General features: G+C 49.7%; 2 protein-coding genes across 2 annotated transcripts; both read right to left on the reverse strand.

Annotated features, from left to right (window-relative positions):
• Window positions 1-8,959: 8,959 nt before the first annotated feature.
• On the reverse strand, window positions 8,960-10,246 carry LOC122363687. The gene has a single exon (XM_043333205.1). The coding sequence runs from the start codon at window positions 10,244-10,246 to the stop codon at window positions 8,960-8,962; it is 1,287 nt and encodes a 428-aa protein (XP_043189140.1).
• A 27-nt stretch (window positions 10,247-10,273) lies between these two features.
• On the reverse strand, window positions 10,274-16,929 carry LOC122363688. Its single transcript, XM_043333206.1, has 4 exons — window positions 16,904-16,929; window positions 13,366-13,555; window positions 10,796-13,140; window positions 10,274-10,580 (listed from the first exon to the last, which is right to left on the reverse strand). Exons 1-4 carry the CDS (start codon window positions 16,927-16,929, stop codon window positions 10,274-10,276), a joined length of 2,868 nt encoding a protein of 955 aa, XP_043189141.1.
• Between the last annotated feature and the right edge of the window lie 8,745 nt (window positions 16,930-25,674).

The raw sequence follows: 25,674 nt of genomic DNA on the forward strand, positions 1-25,674 counted from the left end.
AATTACATTAGCATGCCTTTATAGACGCATGTCGCATGCTTTATAGTAGCATGTCTTTATAGGCTTACTGATAAAAGTTGAACGCCATGTGTAAATATTCGCCAACCCCGCCTCGAACCCACAACCATTCTATTACAAGACCGGAACATATACCCCGAGACTAGCGAACAGATCGAAAGGCAGTGAATTGGGCAAGCAGTTCAAACTAGTGCTCGGCAATGATATGGAACAAAACGTGCTCGAGAAAATAGATGCTATTATACGTGATTAACCCGCGCCCCGATGGGGGGGGGGGCAGAATCTGCCCCCCTCCCGTTTTTCGCCAATAACTTCTAAACGCGTTACGCCAGCGACGTCAAACTTTCGGTACCGTATCATACATCAATTTGACACGTTCCCTGAAAATATGAGCGAAATCCGTCGGAATTTTTTTTGAGAAATTGATGTTTTAGTGACGTCATGTTCGCCATTTTCGCCTTAAAAACGGCAAAATTTCAAACGCCGCTAACATCTTCATTTTTAAAGGAATCAAGACGTAACAAAAAAAGGTTATGCGTGATTCCACTTTGTCTATCAAATGGCTATCTCGGTTTTTTGAAAATTTTGGATTTTGGCCCAATTTTTTTCTTAAAAAAACTGACTTTTTTGGGAAAAAGTTATAAAATCCAAAATTTTGAGTGTATAAAAAAACCGGAATACATGTCAGAGAAGTGGTCTATGTGCACCGACATACCAATTTTTAGAAGAATCGGTTCAAAAATGTGGGAGTTATTCAAAATTTTATGACGTCACGACACCCAAAAATTTGAAAAATGATATTTTTGAAGTTCTAGACCTCGTACCGAAACAAAAATAGCACCATTCGATTCGCCGTGAAAAACTGCATCAGATAGACACCTTTGTAGGCCTTAAAAACCAACTTCAAAATTTGACCTCACTTGACCTCCCTTGCTTGTCACACTTGCTGACCTCCCAGCCAGCAATTTTGCAGGCTCAAGTGCGGATTGCCCGAGATTTTTAGTCGGGCTAAAGTCGGCTAGGGCTTGGGCTAAAGTCGGCGTATGACACAAATACGCCGACTAAAGCCCATGCTCTGCCGGAGGTATGCCCGCTCTGCGAGCTCCGGACAGCCGTAGTTTAGCCCAAGTTGAGCGACGATTGGCGTTAGCCCGATTTAAGCCCGAGCAGTGAATCCATTTATATAATGGAGATTACTCTGGGCCCGAGCGGGCTGAACTCCGGCAAGCCCACTCTGTGTGCCCTGTCTATCCCGACTTAAGCCATAGAAGTGAATGGGGTTTATACATTGCAAACTGCTGTGGCTTTGCTCGGGTTCGGCTCGAGTGATGGCTCCTGTTTTCTCAAGTCTCGACTTGACTTCATCTTGCTTTTGCTTCACACTGGATCAAGTAGCCAGGAGCAGCCAATGCACTTTCAGCAGGTTGTGCGGTTTCAATGCATATTTAAAATTGTTACGGTCACTCATATGCTCTGTTAACCGGTCATCGAGGCTCGAGCATTGCAAAAGGAAAGTAGTGGTTGACTTTGATTGAATGTATATTTCAAACGACTACAGGCACGTCAAATGAAACACAAATACATGAAACAGTGGACTGCAAACTGCAGCATTAATATGGCATGAGTCATGAAAAAACGCCATCAAAACTATAAAACAATCACAAGGCCCGCTAGCCTCCCTCCCCGTTCATAATACTTGCTTAAACACTCAACTGAAAGCATAAAGTAAGGACAGCGTGTAATCGCTCATAAGACATAAAGCAATAAGCAAACAATCGTTTATAAGGAACTTCACTCTGGTGAATGGGAGCTTTGGAGGCGTCTGGCTCCTCCACACACACACATCTGCAGTAGGTGGTCGGCCAGCTTTCGGCGCAGTTTCCGTATATGTAGGTATACCTACTTAATTATAAGCAGGCGGTTTCCGCTAAACCACTTGGCGAGGGCGACTGCGGCGTCCACCCGGTCCTGGTTTGTATAACTATTCCATTTTTTGGAACCATTTGCTCTAATGGTACGTACCTGAAAAAGAGATTAATTGGTTTAATTTACATAGCATGTTTGCTTGAAAAATAACTTATTGATGCATTAATACTGTAAAAACACTTCTCATTGATCCGTATAAAATGTTCATTTGATTTTAAATGCGGACAGAGAATGAGCGTGCTCGGTGATAAGTAGATAAATATAAATAGAAGTGGTCAGAAGTGCTGGTATTTCACAAAGATATAAAGGCACGGAATGCAGCTTTTCTGAGCGAGGGTATAAGTCGCCAGGCTGACCAGCTATTCAGCTTCATGTTTGATGGCGTCCAACTCAGTCAAAATCATGACGTTTACATACGATCAAGCGCACCATTCAATACACTTACCTACCATAAAACTCCATGCCAGTCCACTTGATGAGAGCAGTGAGCACTATCCCTTCTTCGCGCTGACACACGCGCCCAAACATCAACCACCAAATGCCCCAACACCGGTGTGTCGTTTCGTCGCACAGCGCACAGACTGTCACAAACGCTGCACATGATTGGCGCAGAACTGCGCATGCGCGAACAGCCGAACAAGTATGGCTAAGCTCCGGCTTTACTCCAGTTAGCCGAAGGACACAGCCAGCTTGATCAGCCCGCGCTCCGCCCAAGTTAAGCCAGTTTTGGATGCGCGGGCAGATGTCGGGCTGAGCTACTGCTATCCGCACGTGGGCATAGCTGTGGCATGCCCCAGCTCAGCCCTAGTAAAAAATACATTGGTTTTGATTAAAGTGGGCAAACCCAAGCTAAGCCCAAGCTGCCCGACGCTTGCCACAGTTCAGCCCAAGCGAATTGCTGGCTGGGCTGACCTTGACCTGACCTCGACCTGAAATTCATCCAGAGGTGGTCCATATCACTTATTGAGTGTGCCTATTGAATTCTATGAGTAAAGTGACCCATAAAACATTTGTCGCACATGCCCTTTACTATATTTTGTTTTTGGTGACCTGACCTGACCTGACATGACCTTGACCTTGACCTTTGAATGACATTGTATGCAACGAATATTGTCTTGGTAGTCTAAGAACACGTTTTGGGCAATCAGTCTCAGTCCATTCTTCGGCAACTACGGTGCAAGGCCGATACTGTAGAAACTTGCATTTTGTACCCTTGACCTGACCTTGACCTGACCTCTGACCTACTTAAGGGAAAAAATTGGGTTCTTAAGATCCGCCTTGTAAAGAGCTTTCGATTGCCGTTTTCCCCGTCTTTCTACGACCATCGGTTCGGAAGTTAGACAGGGGGGGGGGGCAGAATCTGCCCCCCTCCCCCCAGCAGGGCGCGTATGGCTGAATAGCCCAGCGGGGCGCGGGTTAAAATAGTTCAAAACACCATTTAGAGAAAACAAACGACGGTTTATCATAATTTTGCAGAGACAACCAGCAATATTTATCCAGACGTTGCCCAGGGTAATAAAAGCAGGTCTAACACATCGCCCAAGGTCACCTCAGGGAGTGCCGACACTGCCGCGCGCCCATTTCTTCCATTACCGCTGGAGGACCGACAGTGAGTATCAGCGTAGCACGCATCTGTTTCATTATCTGATCTTAATAACTAGTGATCATAAAGAGTATGGCAACTTCATTTTGAAAATGTCATAATTCGAGGACTTTAGCACTGATTTCCACTTAACCCTCGCACTTATAGGGGGGGGGTCGAACGGACCCCCTCGTTTTTTTTTTTGCGAATAACTCGCGTAAAAAATGGCCGATCGCGACGAAACTTTCAGTACCCTCGAGTTATTCAATCTTACACCTGCTCTAAAATTTCATGACCCCGACCCAAATGACCTTTGACCTGTGACCTGATCCTCGAGACCATGTTTGGCCAGAATCGCAATTCAGCGTATGTTGGCTCATATTATCTGCGTGTTTCTAGTCTTGTTGTGGTTTTAAACACTGGAACATGTAAAATGATGTTGTACCAATGCATTATGGTGGGTGTCAAGGTCATGTATGGTATAAGGTCAAGGTATGGTGGGTCTATACGCTGAAGATACCACGAAACAAACATTTACTAGCCAACAGTCAAAAAGTATAAAAGACATTTAAGACCACTGCAGGCCTACGCAGCATTCGCTAAGACATGGAATAGAGACTAGTTGGCTAGTTTTGATATGGCCCGAGTTTTCATATGGCCGTGAGGAAAAAAGTGGGCTGTATTAATACTGTCCGGCCCGTATTAATGCTGACCGCCAGGCGGCCCGCATTAATGCTGACCGGGGGCCGTATTAATACGGGCCAGGTCTCCGGTCAGTATTAATGCGGGCCGGGCAGCATTAATACGGGCCGGGTTTTCAAACGGGCCGTAACATATACAAGCAATTATTACAACCCTTGCTGATAGCTGTGTGTGCCATTAAACATAAGCGGTCGGCTGTTTTTGGTACTGTGTCGCCCAAAGACGACACATTGTATCTTTGAAGGTGAGATGTGAAGGTTGAGTGTCTGAAGTTTCGGAGTAACGCTGTTGAGTGTCCTTTCGAGTTGTGTTAGGGTGCTTCCTCGTTGGTTTTGTGTTGTCCAGATTGCTATATCGTCCGCATAGGTGGCTATCTTGACTTGTCTTGTGTTCTGTTTGAGCTGTGAGTTAAGTGCAAGTACGAAAAGCAGTGGACTGAGCACTCTCCCTTACATGAGTCCAGTGCTCGGATACTGTGTGTTTGATGTGTGTGTGAGGTGTCTGACTTTGAATGTGCGTTTTGTGAGGTAGTTGTTCAGGTAGGCCATGAGGTGACCATCTATGCCAATGCTTTTGAGATAGGCGGTAAGTGCGGTAATGTTCAAGTGTGTCGTATGCGTTTTGCGTTGGTTAGTTTATACTTTTTTCAAGAGAAGAAGGCACCTTGCAGTTGCGGATATATCAAATTGTTTGATATTGACACACTCAGAAGATTGATTGAAAGTGTGATAGGCGTGACGGTCCGTCGGACCATGTGCTCCGGCATGGTCCCCTCCCCTCCCCAACCCCTCCGACCCAGGCGGTCGCCTCGCTCCAACGGGTCTCGACCACCGCACACTGGGCCGGGGGTCCGGAAAAGTGCTAGAAATTATTTGTGATTGAGTTGTTGATCTCAGTGACAAGCAAACATGCTAAAAACGAAGTGGGGCTGCTTAACCCTCGCCGGACCTATTGTCGGACCCCCACCCCCTCGGCCGGCCGAGGGGGAGGGTTGGTACGACCCCTTTTTGCCGTTTCGCCCCTTATGGAGCTAGAGCCTCGCGGAAAAAACAAGCGTGTGCGCCGTTTCAAGGCGGAACGATTGATACCCGATTTTAAGGTCCCAGGTCAACCGGTAACCTCTGAGGTGAAGTCAAAAAGCCCAAGGTAGGGTTTGGTTTTTGGCAAATAATTTCGCAAAAAATGGCCGCAGAGCAGCGATTTTGGCTAGTTGCCAGATAGTGGAATTCCGGTAACGAGACATCTATTCCCCACTATTATATTATATACCTACATATCCGGCATTGGAGGATGTTCAGTAATTGAGGCGCTCGCTCATAAAATGCCGTGCGTTTCATGCACACTCCTCAAGCAAAGATATTTTTACTTTCCAATTTTCCACATTTTCTCAAGGCTTAGACCGTTACAGAGACCGTTTTAATTGACTTTGATGAAGTTGAACGCGAGAAATCACAACCAAATGCTACATAAGGTTGTAAAGAACTGAATTGCGTTTTCCCACACACGTGGCGTTTTCTCACCTACGTCTGCAGGAGAGACCGGACCCACTATGCCCCCCCTCCCCACCATCGAAAGGTTCTTCATGACTCCCGGGGGCCCCCGGGGAACCTGGGGGCCCTATACACTGTGGGGGGCCCCTTCGAAAGCAGGTGGCCCCCTCCTGGGCAAAATCCTGGGTACGTGCCTGCCCCAGCCTGTTTCGACGGAAAGCCATGTCCGTCGTTCGTGACCCTGCCCCTCCCACCCCTTCCCCCCCGTCCGCAACACGAAGCTCACATTTCTTTACTGAAGCGCTCTTTTTCTACATTGGACCGGGCCGGGAATGGAACAGGTGATAATTTTCGAGAAGAGTGGTTAAGAGTTTGGCACCGCGGCATAAGCAAGCTTGTCAGTTCAGACGGATCAGTAACGAATAGACTGTAAAATTATCAGCATGGATTCTAACAAAGTACGACACCAAAGAATTAACAAGACAAACATGCCTCTTTTCTTAACCATGAGTGAGTTTAGACTTTAATGACTGAACGTGCAATGAAAAGTTGATATTTTAGTACACGCCGCATCGCTGCATATACACATTGAAAAACAGGGGCGGAGCTTCCTATACAGTTGGTGGGGCGGCTGCCCCACCAACTTGGTATTTTGCCCCACCAATAATCGTTTTTCCCCACCAACTTCAGCTGATTTCTAAGACTTTGTTACCTACTTTGCAAATTAATCTTTTTCGCATTGAAGAGCTTTGTAATGTCTGTTTAATGCAAAATAGGTAATATGTCTGTAATGATAGGAATTGATTCAGTGCGACATTTTATTCAACTTTATAAGCGGACATTGTGGGTTTGACGTCTTTTTGCCCCACCAACTTCCCTGGAAAAAGCGCCACCTATGTTGAAAAATATGCGTAATAAAGGACTCTGGCTGTGCGTTTTTAGGAAGCCTGTTCCCAATAACGCACAAATGCAGACCTTTTTTAAAACAGTCGTCATAGCCATACTAAAATCCCATCATAGTTCCGTCTCTGGGATTATAGAGACCATTCATTGCCCAACATACTGGCGTGATTACACCCCTATCGGCGCAGCCATTTGGCCGTAATTGCGATTGGAACCTTACGTGTGCGTTATTGGGTCAGTCTTCCCTTACGTTTATAATGAACTTTGAATTATCGGCCAATAGGACCCTCCGCGATGTATTCCCTAACGTCTCAGTAGGTGGATGTCTTTTTCACTTGCCCTAAGCTATTCCGTCACTAATTGTTTGGACACTAACGATTTTGTCACTAGCTGTTTTGGAACACTAGCTATTTTGCTTCACTAGCTATTTTGACGCTAGCTATTTTATCAAAAGCTGTTTTGAGGCACTGGCTGTTTTGTTCTAGCTGAAAAGTCACTAGCTCAAATGCCATTAGCTATTCTGACGTGCACCCGTTTGGTAGGGTAGCCTCAGTCCTTCTACCAATTATTGGAATATTCCCGATGCATGTGGGTGACCTCTTGTGCACATGTCACGTGGAAAACAAAGAGGTGCCAGTTATGTAACAATTCCCCCCCCCCTCCCCCTCCCCCATACACCCGCCCACAACACGGTTAGATTCGCTCCTGAGGTGACGTGTTGGCCGGTACTCGTCACAAGTTTGTAGTTCGTACTTGTGATTTGCATCCGATTGTGGTAAGTGTACCCTGATTTTTAATGTATTTGTTGTCTCAGACTCATATAATCATCCGATAATTGGTGCATTTATTCATCCTAACGCACACGACACATTTCAGGGACAGCATTTGTGAGCCAAAAATGTGTAGCATCACTGTAGGCCTAATGCACCTGTAGTCGCCGATCGTCAACTTCTTTTAAACGTTGGAACATTTGGTCGACGTGTGAGGCGGTTTCAGATACCGCCGCGTCTGCTCCTCGCCCGGCGACTGACCCAGCTATCCCCCTCCCTTAACGTTCACGGCCCGTTTCTATGCCGCCGTGTAGACGAAATAGGCGCCGAGCCGCTGATCGTCTTGGGAGATGCCTTGGTGAGTGGTGAAGCTTCGCTTTCTTAATGTTCAAAAATAGTTGCGGCGAAGTCCACACTCGCCACCTTATAATGCCGTCTTCTGAGACCGTGCGGCTTCTGCCGCACGATGCCCAGCGATGACAGATAGCGATGACATCTGACGACCTGAACGGCCGAAAAGCAAATCTTGCGAGCAGAACAGCACCATAGCAAGATGAACTCAGTAAGACGCTACGCTGTGCCAATAACAGTATGTGCGTGGGTTCTTCGCCAGAGTCCGGACTGCACCTCCCGGCAAGACACGAAGTTTCCAACACTTCAAACAAACAGTTTCCGTAACACCGTTTGTTTGTTGAACTTGCTTGATCAGTAGCAACCGACCAGGTACAACAATTGAATTCAGAGTCGGCAGCCTTATATTTAGCATGCCGCAGCTCGGTGACCATCTTAGCTTTCGCTCTGTATCCGGAACCGCATCGGGCAATCGTGACCGACCACCGAAACCAGCTGAGTAGTCCACGGCATCGGAAACGTTCTGCGTAGCCTGTAGGTGTAGGTGATGCAACAGTGAATCCCTGTGTCTTTGTGAGTCTTCGTGAGTTCTGGCGCACAGGACTCACAGGTGCACACTTCCAGCGTTATTGCCAGCGCAGCTTTCTTTCGCACGGCCCAGAAGAGCACGGCATGAGCTGACTAGTGTAGGTTTCGCTTTGATTGTGTGAGCTGTCGGACTTGCTGGAAACAGAACCTGACTGATCGCCGAGTCATTCAAACACACAGATCTCAGCTGATCTGAAAATGAAGACAACCGAAACGAGCCGCGGGTGGTGGGCTCCTGCCTCCTAGGTCATCCATGCGTTAGCAGAGGAGCGGGCCGTAAATGAAGAGGCCGTGTTCCAGATATTATTCATTTCTTCAGTCTATTCAATATTCAAAATCACAATATATCACTTCCTGTATTCCATTTTCCATGTCACTCCCAAGTCCCCCCTGAAACCCAGATTTTATCCAAAAACAATCACAATATTTGCGGGAGACATTGCACTGCTCGGCACCTCCATGTTGAGGTCATTTTATAATTGCTAGCAGAACACCGCAAATACACAACATACTCCCCGGGGTGGAAGTCAAGACAATAGTAACACATAATAGTACACAATGACGAGAGCATAGGAGCACGAGCACCCATGCCCCTTCCTGGTGGATTGACTTTCACCATTTGCGCTCACTCAGACCTCTGGAGACGTCTGGCTGGCTGATGCGGCCTCCAAGAGATACAGCTTCTGTATGGGCCGCCTTACGATACCACGCCCAGTGCGCACCGAGGCAGCACGGGATCGTCCATCCCGTCCAGGATGCACGGCACAGATCACGCCAGTTGTCCAGGTCAGGCGATTGGGAGAGGTCTCGCCTTCGATCAGCACGAGATCGCCTGATGTGGGTGCTAGCTCCACTTCAGGTCGGTGCTGATCTCTGAGGTGCCTCAGATATTCACGCTGCCAGCGATTCCACAGGGATTCCATGACTCGGCTCTGGTAACGGCGGCGGCGTGTCAGGCGCTGGGCTTCGCTCTCCCGGACGGGACTCGGACCAGATTCCAGAGAGCAGTGAAGGAAGTCTGACGGTCTCAGCGGTCGCAGGTCATCCGGGTCATCACTGACTTGAGTGAGAGGACGGTCATTGATGGCCCCCTCCACGGAACAGAGCACTGTCTCTAGCTCCTCCCATGAGAGAAGTGCTGCACCAAGTGTGCGGCGCAGCGCGTGCTTCGTAAGTTTCACCATCGACTCCCAGAAGCCGCCCCACCATGGAGCCCGCTCCACGATGAAGCTCCAAGAAACTCCCTCCGTGGCCAGGACGGCAGAGGCGGCCTTGAAGTAGGTGGCGTTGTCGCTGATAATGCTGGTCGGACTGAGTCTGCGAGCGGCAAAACGACGGTAGGCGCGGAGGAAGTCTTCCGTCCGCAGGGAACCCACCAGCTCCAGATGCAGGGCGCGCGTGACGGCACAGGTGAAAACCGCTATGTAGACCTTCTCGGGCTCGGATCCAAACGGCCGCTTCACATATAGCGGCCCAGCGTAGTCGATGCCAGTGCAGCTGAAGGGTCGAGCGGCTGTCACCCGGCTCCGAGGCAGAGGAGCCGGTCTCATGGCGAACGGTTGGGCTCGGAACAAGTGGCATTTGCGGCACTGGTTCAGGGAGGCGCGCACGGTTTGCCGCCCCCGGGTGATCCAATAGCGATCTCTGATGGCATCCACAACTTGCTGAACTCCAGCGTGACAGAGTTCTTCGTGGATCTTCATAGCCAGGAGATAAACCAGCCGGTGACCAGGCGGGAGAATCACCGGTCGTATCTCCTCTTCTGAGAGACTGGAATACTGAAGTCGTCCATCCTTTCTCAGTATGCCCTCTTCTAGCACGGGGTTGAGAGCCTTCAAGCTCGACTGACGCGGCAGGTCAAGACCCGCTTGGAGGGCATCCAGGTCTTGGCCGTACTCGGTTCGTTGGGCGTCCATGACCCACAGACCTCAGCGGTGCTGATTTCACTTGTCGACAAAGGACCGCTGAGGCTTGTCGCCAAGCTGCGGCCTCGAGCCCATCTTAGCACCCAGGCGGTGATCCTTATCAGCTTCCTCCAGCTGCTGTAGCGGTTGATGTCCATCACTTGTCCGATCCCAGTTGATCTGGCGCGAGTTCCTACCGTTGTGAGCGCCATCTTCTTTGCTTCCACTGTACATTCGGCTGGCTCGTTGCTTGTCGGAGTCTGCGGAGGCCAGACTGAATTGTCGCCTTCCAGCCACTCTGGGCCATGCAGCCAGAGGCTGCTCCTCAGCTGCGCCGCCGGTACTCCTTTGGATGGCAGATCAGCAGGATTCTGATTGCCCGGGACATGCTTCCACAAGGTCGGCGGGCAGAGGCTCTGGATCTCGTTGATTCTGTTTCGCACGTATACTCCCCACCGCTGGGAATTGCTTCTAATCCAGTGAAGCGCTACCATCGAGTCAGTCCAGCAGCCGCTGATTTCGGTGGTGATGTCTAGTTGACTTTGCACGTAGGTGACTAACCGGGCACCGATCACGGCCGCTGTCAGCTCGAGACGAGGCACTGACATGGCTTGGCGTGGGGCGAGACGGGCCTTAGCCATCACCAGAGTGGGCGCGCGTGCGTTGTCTTCCGGTTTGACGTACACAGCTGCTGCCATGGCCTCCATACTGGCGTCGCAGAACATGTGTAGCTGATAGCCGCAGTCCCCGCCGGTCGCGTAGGGACGTGGGATGCGGAAACCGTCGATCTGCTCCAGCTCCAGAAGCCACTTTCTCCAGTCCTTGCGCACGTCACTGGCTACCGTCTGATCCCAGGAATGGCCAGCGATCCATAATCTCTTCAGCAGAAGCTTCGCTCGAACCAGAAAGGGAACAAGAAGGCCAAGCGGGTCGTAAAAGCGCGCTGAGACGCTTAGAATGTTCCGCTTCGTTTCCGGTGCTTCTCGACCGAGCTGCGTCAGAAAGGCAGTTTTGAACACCAGCTGATCGTCCCCTGGGATCCAGCAGATGCCCAGCACTTTACGCTCAGCTGTTGCCTCCTCGCCAAGAGGCTTGTGTGCCTCCTTGTCCGTCTCGAAGCTGTAGGTCCAGTGTCTCATATTCATCTTGGCATCATTGAAGATCTCTTGGGTCCGCTGTGACAGCTCCTCAGCCTCTTCCTGTGTATCCACGCTGGTGATTAAATCATCACAGTATAGGTCGCGCCGCAGGCGAGCGACCAGCTGTCCGTCTGCCTCCTCATACTGCTGCAGATGTTGACGTACGCTTGCCTGAAGCAGGAATGGCGAAGTGGTCACTCCGAACACCACACGCGTCATGCGGTAGGTGGTGGGGCGGAGATCGGAGGCATCCTTCCTCCACAGGAACCTCGTGACATCCCGGTCATCAGGATGTAGAGCCAGCTGAAGGAATGCCTTCTCAATATCAGCGGTGACTCCGATCCTTCTCGTTCGAAATCGGAGCAGCACTCCGGTAAGGTCAGCAATCATGTTTGGACCAGAGAGGACGTGATCGTTCAGCGAGTTGGGATGGCCAGCGGCAGCGTCAAAGACAATCCTGATCTTGTCTCCCTTGAAGACTGCATGGTGCGGGAGTAGATGCACCTTCCCAGTGGGGATCTGGGGTGCCTCTTCAGCGTGACCTTGATCGATGTAGTCTTGGATTGCATTGTCATATTGCCTCAGTTTTCCAGTCTTCCTCAGGCTCCGCTCGCACGCCTCCAGGCGAGAGAGCGCCATGGCTTCGTTTGAGGGGAGGTCCCCGGTGTCATGTTTCCATGGCCAACGGTTCTGATAGCGCCCGTCAGGAAGGCGGGTGCAGGTTTCATTGAACTGCTGCAGGGCAGCGGCTCCCTGCGTTTTCTTCACGCTGCCATCTCCTACACCATCACTGCTGATCCCGATGCCTTCCAGCGTCCACAAGTCATCCAGCGTCGCCTTCACCGACTCCGTCTCCGTGTGCACGAAGTTGGCCATCATCTCTTGTGGGGCTGGAGTGGCGCAGCCTGACCGCCCGCATACGATCCAGCCAAACCGCGAGCTGATCGCCATTGGCCCGGACTGACCGACGCGCATGTCACCGTCAAAAACGTCCTGCAGGACGTCCTGGCCGAGGAGAATCTCAATTTCACCACCACTGGCCAGCGCAGCACCTGGTTCCTCCGCCAGCTTCAGACCTCTCAGGTGTTCATGAAGCTGTATTTCTTCTATGCCGATGACAGGCGGAGGGCCACATATATTGGGAATCTTGTAGGCCTCGACACGTAGCAGTGACCCATCCTGTGTGGTCAGTCCCACTTCCACCTTCTCACTCAGCTGATGCGACGCCTTTCCTCCTCCGAATGTGCTCACCTGGAGCGGTTGTCTTGTCTGAATCCGACAGCCCAGCATGTGTGCTGTGTCAGATCTGATGAAGGTGGCGTTGCTGCCTGAGTCACACATGACTCGCACGCGGCACGTGCTCTTCAGTCCAGATGCCTCCACTTTGGCCGTCTGCATGAGCACGACACGGTCAGGTTCGGTGGCTGTGCGACTGGCCGCCGTCACCGTGGCTGATTGAGCGGGTGACGTGCCGCTGCTCGACTGGCTGCCCCTCGCTGCTGCTGGCACAGACGACCGGTCGCATAGCAGGGGATTGTGCTTGCCATTACAGATCGAGCAGCGCGCCAGGCCCTGGCGGCAGTCAACTGCTCGGTGAGAGGCCGGCTTCAGGCACCAGAAGCACCCCGCTCGGCGCATCAAGCGCTCTCGTCGCTCAGCCGGCGTGAGGTCCCGCGTCTTCCTACACTCTTCCGATGGATGAGGGTACCCACAAAAGACGCAACCATCTTGGACCGCCGTCGGTAGCGCAGTTGCTGAACCGTAAGCCTGTGGAGAGGGCGATGAGGATGAATCACCACTGGCGTTGGCGCGTCTGGGCCAGTTGTAAAGCGAGCGGCCGTGAGCTTCTAAGAATTTTGAAGCCTGCTCACCCAAATCTTTCAGGTCATAGTCAACGCGCTCGCGTAGATGCGTCTGCAGTTGTTTCGGACATGCTTCCATAAACTGTTCATACACAACTAGGTCTTCTAAATCCTCGCCAGCCAAGCTCACCCAACGGCGCAGGTAGCCCGTCAGCCGCTCCAGATATTGAGGTGGGCTCTCATCCGGCTCGGGTCCGCTCTCTCGGAGCTTACGGCGGTAGCCCTCCGCCGTCAAACCGTAGCGCTGTAGCAGGGCTTCCTTTACTTGCTGGTAGTCATTTGCATCACGCTCGCTTAGCCGAGAATACACGTTGAGAGCCCTCCCGGTCAGAAGAGCACTCAAGTTAGTGGCCCATTCCTCTCTGGCCCACCCGCACCGAGCTGCTGTCCTCTCGAACCGCGCCAGGTAGGCGTCCAAATCGTCCTTGCCATCCACGAACGCAGGTAACTTGGGCTTCTTGGCCGACGCCGCCTGTTGTTCTGTTGAACTCGCTCTCTCCGCTCGGATGCGCTCCAGCTCTAGCTCATGCTGTCTCTCTTTTTCTCTCTCTTCTCTGGCCGTAACTTCAAATTGTCTCTCTTTTTCTCTCTCTTGTCTCTCTTTTTCTCTCTCTTCTCTGGCTGCGATTCTCTCCGCTCTTTCGTCCGCCTTCTCCTTCTGTTCAGTGGCATATGCCAAGGCTTCTGATCCACTCAATCCACACCTTTCTGCCAATTGTATATACTCCTCCATCGTGTCCTGTCACGGTCGCCAAATGTTCCAGATATTATTCATTTCTTCAGTCTATTCAATATTCAAAATCACAATATATCACTTCCTGTATTCCATTTTCCATGTCACTCCCAAGTCCCCCCTGAAACCCAGATTTTATCCAAAAACAATCACAATATTTGCGGGAGACATTGCACTGCTCGGCACCTCCATGTTGAGGTCATTTTATAATTGCTAGCAGAACACCGCAAATACACAACAGGCCGTATAAAGGTCGTGACGGGGTTAGCTGAGTCGGTTGCCACCGAGTAGAGACAAGGCTATATCTCTAGCCGCCTCACATATGTGGACGAACGGTATCAACGTGTGAGAGATGTTGACAGTCGGTCGCCAGTGGTGAGTTTGAGTTAGTGATGTCAATTTCAGAAATTTTGGAAACCAATACCAAACCGATACCGACCAAAACCACTGAGATTATATCAAAACCGAACCGATTTTCAGAAATAGGGGGAAATACCGACTAGATACCGAAATCAGGGAATCATCAAACAAATGCTTCAAACTTTCTCAAGACATATGATAAGCCTTGAATGGTACCTAATACTTGGAAATAAGGTAACAAAAACAAATCAGGCAATCTCTTAATTATTTGCATTGCAAAAAAAAAAAACATTTATAACTGTATTTTGTAACTATTAACAAATATTCAGGTCAGTTATTTAACTGGAATGTGGTTTCAAGTCATCTGCGGGGCATTCCATGTCAACCGGGACAGCCAAAATCGGTCACCTCTGCGATTTTGTTCAAACTTGGTATACCTATTGCCTATTAGGTGAAACCTCTGAGGGTGAAAGGATTTTGTAATATGCCCTCGGGCTACAGAGATACAAGCCGCATTGGGCATTGGGCGTGTATCGCAATTTTGAAAGATCTATAGCTTCAACATTTTTGAAGCTATTAATATCAAACAAAGTGGAACGTATACATAAGGAGTTATACTAGCAATATTTGGCAATTTTTACAATTTTTGAAAATTTTGAATTTAATTTATTTTGAATTAATTTTTTTAAATATAATTTGTGAAAAATGGGTACCTAAATAGTAGAAAATGTAAAAACATGACCTTATTTCCTCGATAATTGCCAAAACTAATGCTGTACAAATATATACTTTATTTGAAAGAAACTGTTGGATTTCAAAGATTGGATTTGAAAGAAAGATTTGAAACTGTTGGAAAAAGACCTGTGGTTGAAATATTACATTCTTTCAAATAAAGTATATATTTGTACAGCATTAGTTTTGGCAATTATCGAGGAAATAAGGTCATGTTTTTACATTTTCTACTATTGATGAACATGTTCCTCGCACAAGCACTAACCTCATTAAAAAATGGGTACCCTTCGATTTTGCTCAAATTTAGATATTGTCTTCCACTACACGTAAGGCACGTCTGCTGAGAAAATTAGAGTGGGCCAACGATAACTTTGGATGATATAGCAACAAGTAGTGCAACGTACACGCGCAGTGTAAGGGGGCGGATTTCGCCAACGCCACCTGTTTTTGCCAATAGCTCACGCCGTATTCATTATATTAACGTCAAATTGTCAATACCTGTCCAGAATCGAATTGCAAATCTTCTGGTGCAAGCAATAGGTAAATCGGTCCACAACTTTTCTAGTAATAGCGGTTCAAAATCAAACATCCTGCCGGGGCGGCGCGACGGCCGGCGCCGGCCGATACTCGCCACCTGAATGGTAGACTGTGCCGGGGCGGGACATCTTTGCACTGCGCTTCTTACCGCTGATTATGATCGATTCGCGTCAAATCTTGTGTGAAGGCTTAGAAATGTACAGGCAATCTTATGGTAAAAAAAAAACGAAACTAAATTGGTAAAAGTTGAATTATGAGGAGGGGCGTCGCCACGGATTTTCGACAGGGGGGGACGGATCGGCCGGCTAAAAACCCGATATTAGGTATTGTTACCGACTACCGTACTTTTTGACTCGAGTATGAAACGGCGGCGCGAAGCGCCGCAAATTTTTTCATAACCAATTTGCAAAACAGCTCCAAAACACCTTGATTTTGCAGCCCGTGTAACAAGTTTGATGCCAGAACACCTAAGATTTCGTCACCAAGTCAATTAACTCTGCCTCTAAAAATTGTGATCCTTTAAACGTATAACTTATTTCCTAGAAGTTTGAAATTTTGTGTAGTGCAACTGAAGGACTGCAGGGTCGGAGCCGGAGCTTGACAGCTCGTCAGCTTGACTTGACAGCTCTGGCCAGAGTCGGAGCTGGAGTCACCGAAGTCGTTTGCACTTCGACTCCGAAGTCAGAGTCGACATTTTCTGGCTTGAAGTTATGCTCTTAAATCTTAACTGGGTAGTCCAAATATATGAAGCGTTTTAGCCAGTCGTTTACGGTACACGTGTAATTCGTGGATGACGATATAAAAATTAGCAGTTTCTTAAGGTCGGGGGGGGGGGGGGGGATAAGAGCTGGAGGTTCCGTTGGCCGTTGTGACTGGTGCCTGGTGGACGGTGGTTGTATAGGGGTCAGACTAATATAGGCCGACACTGAGTATTAAAACCTTCTGGACCCTCTCATACCACACACCGTTCCGTCATTTCTATCCTCAGGACAGTCAAATCCCTCTCCTCCACGCCTCAACCCCTTGTTCCGGGCTGCATGGGCAACTTAATCCCATGCGGGAACGCCCGATAAGAGCACACCCGTAACCGGGTGCGGTGAGTGCTTGGGAAGGGGGGGGGGGCTGGTCGGCCTGCCTTCTGGACGGGCTCAGCCCCGGCGACTCACCAGGGTGCTCGCCCAGACCAACCCCCCCCCCCCCCTAATTCCTATCATCCTTCCGGCTCTGAAATGGTCTCGTTAAGTCGTTAGACCGAAAAGGCCTAACCCAATAAAACAAATCCCAGACCGTGGCGAGGTCCTCTCACACCAGCATCAGGTCCTCTAAGGCCATGGTGAATTGGTGAGCCCCTTTGGCTGTCGTTTTGCCTAGCACGGGAGGATGGCCGTTTAGAAGTGGGGGTCTTGCTTGAGTATTGTGAATACTCTAAAATGTGTGGTTTATTTATGCAGCTGTCACCCCACCCAGAGGACCGAACTTCAGCCCTTGGTGGGTGTACCCAAGGGTGTATGTTAGGGAATACCACTGGTCTACCGGGCAAGTGGCCCGAATGCCGGACGCTCGAGCGCCGGCTGGCGGGCGCGGCGGCTCGGTCGGTCGGTGCCGCGTGAGTTACGTGTGCGCTCGGCCTGCCCCTCGGCGGTGAGCGATCAGCTGACCGGGTCCGGGCGGCCGGTAGCGGGGGCTGTGGCGAGCATTATTGGCTGTTGGTCCGTGCTGGGACGAAGTTGTCGGTCTTGGATGTGTGAATTGTCACCGTTCGTGGCAAATACAAGACTGAAGACTTTACAGTGTACTTATTTGAGCCGCTGAAGTGCCTGAGTTCTCAATTGTACGGTCGAACTGACCAGCATCAATATTCTTTTAAAAAGGGTTTATTTCTGTTTACATGACTCCATTGTGAATGACCGTTGCAAATAGTCATTTTTTAAATCATTTATGGGTGATTTTTGGAGGGGACGTCCCCCTCGGATTCCTCGACTGGGGGGGACGCGTCCCCCCCTTCCCCCCCGCTTTCGACGCCCATGATTATTAGGTTGCAAACACAATATTGTGACTGAAACGTTTCCCGCATCGGCCGACCCACGACTCTGCCGGCGACAGCTTATTCTTAGCAGGTCACTAACTGCCAAATTTATTGTTAGATTAACTAGAGATTCTCTTAACATGCTAAAAACCAGGGCTGCGGAGTCGGAGTCGGAGTCGGAGTCGGAGTCGGTCGGAGTCGACAGTTGTGACCGGAGTCGGAGTCGGAGTCGGAGTCGATTTTAGAAACCCGAGCCGGAGTCGGAGTCGGAGTCACCGAAAATCTGTCGACTTCGCAGCCCTGCTAGGTCTGCGGAGTCGGAGTCGGGAGTTGGAGTCGGTCGGAGTCGACAATTCTGCCCGGAGTCGGAGTCGGAATCGGAGCTGGTTTTTTAAAGCCGGAGTCGGAGTCGGAGTCGGAGTCGCCGAAAATCCATCGACTCCGCAGCCCTGCTAAAAACATCGAATAAATAAAAAAGGAAAATCGGCCGGTAACTCTTAGATGTATGGGTCAGGGACCAGGGTGTATAAACGCAAAATAGTCACTATGGTAAATTTGATCACGTTTTACCTCACTTGAGCTTGAATGTATTTATCTAGGGTCATGAAATTGGCACACGATAAAGTTCCCCACCGCCCCACCAACAAATCAAATTCCGTTTTTTTTTAATACTTCTTTTGGCTAAACCGGGCCTTTCTCCCCTAGCGCTGGGAGAGTCAGGCGTATTTCCTTTTTACAACCAAAGAGAGGCGCTGCCCGGATAATGCCCAATTGCATCATTAACCCGCGCCCCACTGGGGGAGGGGGGCTATTTATAGCCACCCTCCCATTTTTCTGCAATAACTTCCAAACCGCTTGACGTATCGACGCCAAACTTTCAGTACCTTCGGCTGCATCAATTTGACACCTTTGAACTTCGTACCTACCATAGGTCGGCCGGAAATGACTTCAGATTGACGTCATGTTCGGCCGATTTCGACGCAAAACATTGAACCACGGCAATCGCTTCCAAGAGGTCAGTTTTTAAGCTAGATCCAATTGCTTTGCATGAGAGGACTCAGAATAGACTGCGCTATCAAACTGCTATCTCGGATTTTCGAAATTTTGAAAATTTTGAAAATTTTATATAATAATATCCAGAATTTATATTTTTACATTTTTTTTCAAAAAGTTTTTGATTTTTCGAAAAAAAAAACGGAATATATGTGATAGAACGCATTATTATGACTAACTCTAGCAAGTTTTAGCTAAATATCTTCAAAAATGGCCAAGTTTTACGCATTATTGCAAAAAATTCATAATTATTAATTTTTCAAATCAATTTTTCAGCACGTATTTGACATCGTACGCCAATGTAAATAGCACCATCGTGTTCCTGAGCTCAAACTGCATCCAATAGACACCTTTTTGTTGAAAAATTTTAACTTCAAAATTTGACCTTTTTTGACCTGAAAGTGACCTAACATAAGCTAAATTCGACTCAAAATGACCTCGACTAACACAGACGACATCAAATTCGAAATCTCTGACCTAAATGGACCATAAAACATGTGTCACGTGACCGACGCATGATATAATATTTTCGTGACCTGTGATGACCTGACCTTGACCTGAAAATCAAAGTACAAGTTTGGTACCCTCAGGGTAACTAGAGCATCTGTTCCCGAGTGTGTGGTCCAAAAATGAGCCTGATCTGACTGGTAAGACGGCGGCCAGAGCCCAAAACGTGATCAAGCAAAAATGCTAATAATTTTTACTTTGACCTGACCTGTGACGTCATCGGTGACCTGGAGGTCAATGAAATTAGGTTTCGCTCGACAGTTTTTCCGGGGCTATCAGACGCCGTTTGAATTTTGACGATCGGCCCAGTAGTTTCGGAGTTAGGAGGGGGGGGCTATGAATAGCCCCCCCTCCCCCCAGTAGGGCGTGTTATACGCAGACCCCAGTGGGGCGCGGGTTAAAAAACTGGCTTACAGCTCAGCGCATAGGTGTCAATTTGTATACTTTTGGGTGTGCCCGGGCACCCCCAATTCTGAATTGAGCACCCCCCCCCCCCCAAGGGGCTCTGGGCACCCACAACCAAATTTGGTACTGGCATCACTGTTACGATTTTTTGAACGCATTGTTTTCTCTAATTCATAGGCGCGGGAACGGGGGGGGGGGGTAGTGGGGACAGTTAACCTCCCCCCCAACTCCGGGGCCGTGGGGGCGGTGCCCCATCCCCACAGCTTTAAGACGGAATATCGCACTTTTTTGCAAATGTTTTCTTTTTTATGAAAACGCCAAGGGATGAAAAATAAGTGTCCTAAAACCGGTGAGAGAACTAGGTTTGGGGGTACCCAAGGTTGATTTCAATTATGGTGTTTCCTCCCCCCCCCCCCCCAGTCTGAAAGTAGGTAGTTCCCGCGCCCCTGCTCTAATTACCGTACATACATCAGAATGCGTTGTAAAAAATGGACACAATTTTTCGCTTTATTTATACCAGACCTTGGTAGCCATCGACGCATTCGTGCCGCGTCAATGGGTTTTCGGTTCCGGACGTCCTGAAGTTTTGCTTTGAGTGAGATAGTCTTTTGGTCCGAAATATCATGGTTTAACCCGCGCACCAACGGGGATCCGCATTCCGCACCAACTTCACACCGACGGGGGCGGATACCTTCTCCCCGTGATATCTCGAGAACGAAGCAAGATAGAAACAAAATGGCATGGGATACAAACGGACAAAGTCTACAATTTTTACTGAGGTCATTTTCACGTCAGGTAAAAAAATGACGTCACAGGGGTAAACAAGTCAAAATAGCGGCGGTTAAGGTAGACAGTTTTTCACGAATAACGATTGAAGTACCAATGTCTGTCATACCCACACCGAGTGGCTGATTGCTTTGAGAATTTCACCGATTGATAAGGCCAACAGTTTGTACAAAATGTATGTCTCGAAACTTCGATACCGGTGACCTAAGGTCAGGTCAATTTTGCCACCTCCCCATTACCATGGGATAATTCTTCGGAATGCTTGAGACCAGGACCAAAAAGAAGCCGAATTTTGATGAGTAAAGCCGATTTGGGAGTACCCGACCTTGTTATAGAGCCGACCAACATGCACCATCGGCAAGACACAGGACACCCAACACCGCCACTGGCGCCACTGACCCAACACCCACGTGGATTTTTACAATTCTCCACCTATGCTCAACAGTAGAACAAAACAATGACCAGGAACACCAAGTCAACAGGTTTTTGCAAATTGTCCATTCATTGTAACCTGTCATTGTAATTCATTCATTGTAAGTTGTAACCATTAATTGTAATTCATTGTCTGTGCCGAAGACGGCCTCGGCGCAAGGGCGGAAACGCCTGCGGGTTTTGACGATGCAGGACATTTCCTGTCCTCCCATTCCGTCATGATGCGAGTCTTGTCATGATGCGAAATTTTGTCTGTCACCCGTCCCCCTCTGTCTGCGCTCTGTTTGAGCCGCTCTGTTTGAGCCGTTCTGTTTGAGCCGCTCTGTTTCAGGTGCGCTGTGCCGCAGTCGCCGCCGCTCTGCTCAGAGCCGGCTGCAGTCGGCTCTGCCCCGACTGCCGCTGCCGCGCCCAGAGAGTGTCTGCCGTCAGCACAGAGAGGGCGCGACATGCTGCCTACCCGGCCGCCGGGCCATCACTAACAGTCGACAACAGTGGGAGCCGTAAAACTTCCCGTTTGTCGTCCTGAAAACACTTCTTACTGATGTCACTACGTAATGAGGTGATAAGTATCACCCGTAGCTCTGGGAATTCATTTTTTCATTCCGGGTGCACTGCATTCCTTCCTGGCCCAGTTCCTGGCCCAGTCTGCCGGCCGTGTTCCCTGTCTGTGTCCATGTGACCCCGCCTGCCCTGCGGCCCGCCCTGTCCGTGTCTATGTGACCCCGCCTGACCTGCGGCCCGCCCTGTCCGTGTCTATGTGACCCCGCCTGACCTGCGGCCCGCCCTGTCCGTGTCTATGTGACCCCGCCTGACCTGCGGCCCGCCCTGTCCGCGTCCATGTGACCCCGCCTGCCCTGCGGCCCGCCCTGTCCGTGTCTATGTGACCCCGCCTGACCTGCGGCCCGCCCTGTCCGTGTCTATGTGACCCCGCCTGACCTGCGGCCCGCCCTGTCCGCGTCCATGTGACCCCGACTAACCTGCGGCCCGCCCTGTCCGTGTCTATGTGACCCCGCCTGACCTGCGGCCCGCCCTGGCCCAGTCGGACCGTCTGACCAATTCGTCCAATCGTAATGCATTTGGTGTATCGTAATGCATTAGGGTACACCAAATTCAATATCGTTTGGTGTATCCCAAGCTTAATGCATTTGGTATTTTGTTGACGTTATAAATCATCACTATGGTATAAAGCCTTGAATTTTGTGAAAAGTTAATGTTGCTATTAATTTTACGAATTTATCTTGTTTGCGATGTTAACTGTTATTATTCTGAAAGTTGGTGTTGGCTTTCGGTTTGGCATTGGTTTTCCAAATGTTATGTATGTACATACTTGACATGACTAGCCCTGACCTGACCTGACCGGCCGTGACCGTCCATCTGAAGCGGACACGGGCGGCACGGCATCGGCCACTTTTAGCCTGTTGTTGACCAGTGTTTTTCTATACGGAGATGGTAATGACTGTCCATTGCCCATGTCTTCAGGTATGCTTGTATGTTCGGGAGCCGTGGTCGGCAGCGGGTGCGCACTGCCGAGCTGACCGGACCGGTCCTGGCGTCCGATCGCCAGCCGGCGAGGGAGGGCCGACCACGGCGCTGCAGTCCGCTGGAGGAGGCGGTCCGCTGCAGTAGCCAGCCGCCGTCCGCTGGAGGAGGCAGCCGCCGTCCGCTGGGGGCGACCGCCGTCCGCTGCAGGAGGCGGGCGCCGTCCGCTGGGGGCGCCGGTCCGCTGGAGGAGGCAGCCGCCGTCCGCTGCAGGCGCTGCAGTCCGCTGCAGGAGGCGGGCGCCGTCCGCTGGGGGCGCCGGTCCGCCGCGCCGTCTGGCCACTGAGGTGGCGCGCGCCGTCGGGTGCCTGCCCCGCCTCCGCCGGCACCTGCACCCCAACAGTGTCCGTGTACGTGATGTAGGTCGTCTCTCAAATCTCCCCGTTCCATATACGAACGCACAAAGCATTTTCCTGTAATCCTTCCTGAATCCTTCCCCTCGGGTCCTTCTTTTTTCCCTTTTCACTGTAAGTTTAGTTAAGTTTAAACATTAACTTATTATTATTATTAACTTATTACTGACTTAACTTATTAACTTATTTTTAACTTATTGACTTCTTCAGCGCCGTTGTCAACGGCGCTGAAGAAGTCAATAGATGAAACCGGTACGCCCTTAATGTAACTGTTTTAAAGTTTGATTCGTGGAGCCTGGAGGTTCATGTACTCTCGATACAAGAAGCGTGTTGTTTACCGCGTCTTGACGAGAGGAACACGATGCCACTAAAAGTAGGCTATTGCAAGTTATGAGTCAAAAAGTTATTTAAGAAAAACTGTTCCCGCCAAAATGAACGTCAATTTTGGCAGTTTTTCCCCGTGGATGCTAAAACGTCGACCTTAGGCCAAATCTGAGAGCATTATCTCAGAGAGACCGTTATTAGAGCTATGGAATGCGCTGAACCGCGGCGTTGTAGCTCCATGTGCTCCTGAGCTCCATATTGCGCTGGTCTGTAAAAGATTGTCGAAGTTTGACTGGAAAGTGGTGAAATTTTACCTTTTGGTCACCTCTGGTGACAGGACGTTTCACCTGATTAAAATGTGAACGAACTAATTTCGTCATAATTTTTTACGCTTTTTCCAACGTCGCTCACCGCGTGTCGCTACGTGGCCCGGGAGCCAAGTAAGTTAGAAGTGGGGACTGGTGGCTCAAACATCCCCCCAGCAAGGCGTGGAAATCCAGGATCCCCATTGGGGCGCAGGTTAATCTCTCCTTTTTTTTTTTTGTTTTGTTGGGTTAGGCCCTTTCGGTCTGATGAGACCGAAGGGCCAGAAGGATTTCAGAGCCAGAAGGACGATAGGAATTAGGGGGAGACATTGGTCTGGGCAGACACCCTAGAGAGTCACCGGCCCGTCCCGAAGGACAGGCCGACCAGCCCCAAGGTACTCGCTGCACCCGGCTACGGGGTGCGCTCCCTCGGGAGCAGCGGTGCCGCTCCAAGCAGCCGGGAAAAATGGCTGTGAATATTTTGTGCGAATAGCTTAAGACTTTTTTAAATTTTGTACGTCAATCAAAATTTTGTTTTTTCTTGTATGTAAATTGTGGATTAGAATATAACAATAAGTGAACCGTTTCTGTTGCCTATTGCATGTTTGTAATCTGTTGAGGCTGCCCTAACGTCACCTATGAACGGTTAGGTGAGATAGTGGTTTTGCATATTGCCAACAGCGGCAGCACTTGTCGGGGTTGCAGTGCGTCCAAGCACACAATAGGGACCAGATATGAAATGATTTTTCATTAATTTGTATAGCAAACTATGGTGTAGCGTCATTCCACAATGATAGTTGTTGCTATTGGATAGGCTCGCCCGATGCGCATGCATGAAAAACATGCTTTTCAAATCAATTCATCTTAAAAGCTTTTTCTTCATAGGAGGTCCGATTAGAAGTGTTCATTTTGGCCGACAGATGGCTGTAGCACTGCATGGCGTCGGCGTTTGGGACTGGGAGGTTTTTAATTATTATTCTTCCCATGACGAAAGTTATGTTGCGTTTGCACAGGAAAACTACGGACATTCACTTAATGCTCCAAATTAATGTCCCTGTATAGACAGTCTACCTTGATAAAAGAAGTTTTATTGAGTTTCGTTTCAAAACAAGCATCATACTTCTTGACTGTAAGTTATAAAGCTGGAAAATTGCGATTATGACATGGGGACCACAGGGGCAATGTGGAAACCCCGGACTCAGGACTCGGGGACTCGGAACGAGAAACACTGCGTCCATATGAAGGCGTCCTCTCCGAGCCCAGAGATCCCTCTACGTCTCCCGGCCCACCCTCTGCCCGGCGGGTGGTTGGCGATATGGACTGCAGAGGTCACCACCGTCCGTGGAGCCATTCAGCCCAGCCAGATGTCTGGCTAGTGGTTGGCGATATGGACTGCAGAGGTCGCCACGGTCTTTCGGCTCGCTGCACTGTGTGCGGCGCTGCTCCGCCTGTGGTGGCCCGTGGTGTAGACATTAGCGGAAATAGCGGGTATTTTGGCCGTTACGAGAAGGAGGGCATGGTGCGCAACGGAGTCCAAGGGAAGTCGTCGACCTGAGATCAGATAAATTCGCCGTGGTGTCCGCTGTCCTTATTCTAAAACTTAATCTGACGACACTTAAAAAAAGTTGGAAAAACGCCACAATTATATTTAATCACTTCTCCTGTAGTGCGTCTCAGGATATTTTTGACATTTTCCAGACATTTCACAATGTTTACGTATTTTGGATTTCATGTGATGGTCAAAGTGGCACACCATAAATGTACATGTTCCATAGCGTCACTTCCACATGTGTCACTTAGCCCGTGTCATGTGGCGCAGTCCATCTATCCCGGTACTGGTTCCCTGTGATATCCCTGTAGCGTACTGTACTACTTGTTATATTATATATATATGGCCCTAGCAGCCCTAGCGTGCTGCTATCACCGGTGAAACAGGGCCCCTGTATCAACATTGAAGCCACCGCTCCCTCTGGTCAACCACTGGTTCTGAGTATCGCCGGTAGGTCGCAGCACCTCTCGGGCAGTAGGCTGTGGACAAAATCACTGCTCTCTCTCTCTCTCTCTCTCTCTCTCTCTCTCTCCCTCCCTCTCTCTCTCTCTCTCTCTCTCTCTCTCTCTCTCTCTCTCTCTCTCTCTCTCTCTCTCTCTCTCTCTCTCTCTCTCTCTCTCTCTCTCTCTCTCTCTCTCTCTCTCTCTCTCTCTCTCTCTCTCTCTCTCTCTCTCTCTCTCTCTCTCTCTCTGATCAGTCACTGGTTCTCTTTCCTGTCGTTACGTGGCAGCAACTAGACGTTAATGGGTTGTTGATGTTACTACCGCTCCCTCCGGATTAACACTAATTCTCAGTATT

The sequence above is a fragment of the Amphibalanus amphitrite genome, unplaced genomic scaffold, assembly GCF_019059575.1.
Source record: "Amphibalanus amphitrite isolate SeventyFive unplaced genomic scaffold, NRLGWU_Aamphi_draft 000634F_arrow, whole genome shotgun sequence".
NCBI lineage: Eukaryota > Metazoa > Arthropoda > Thecostraca > Balanomorpha > Balanidae > Amphibalanus > Amphibalanus amphitrite.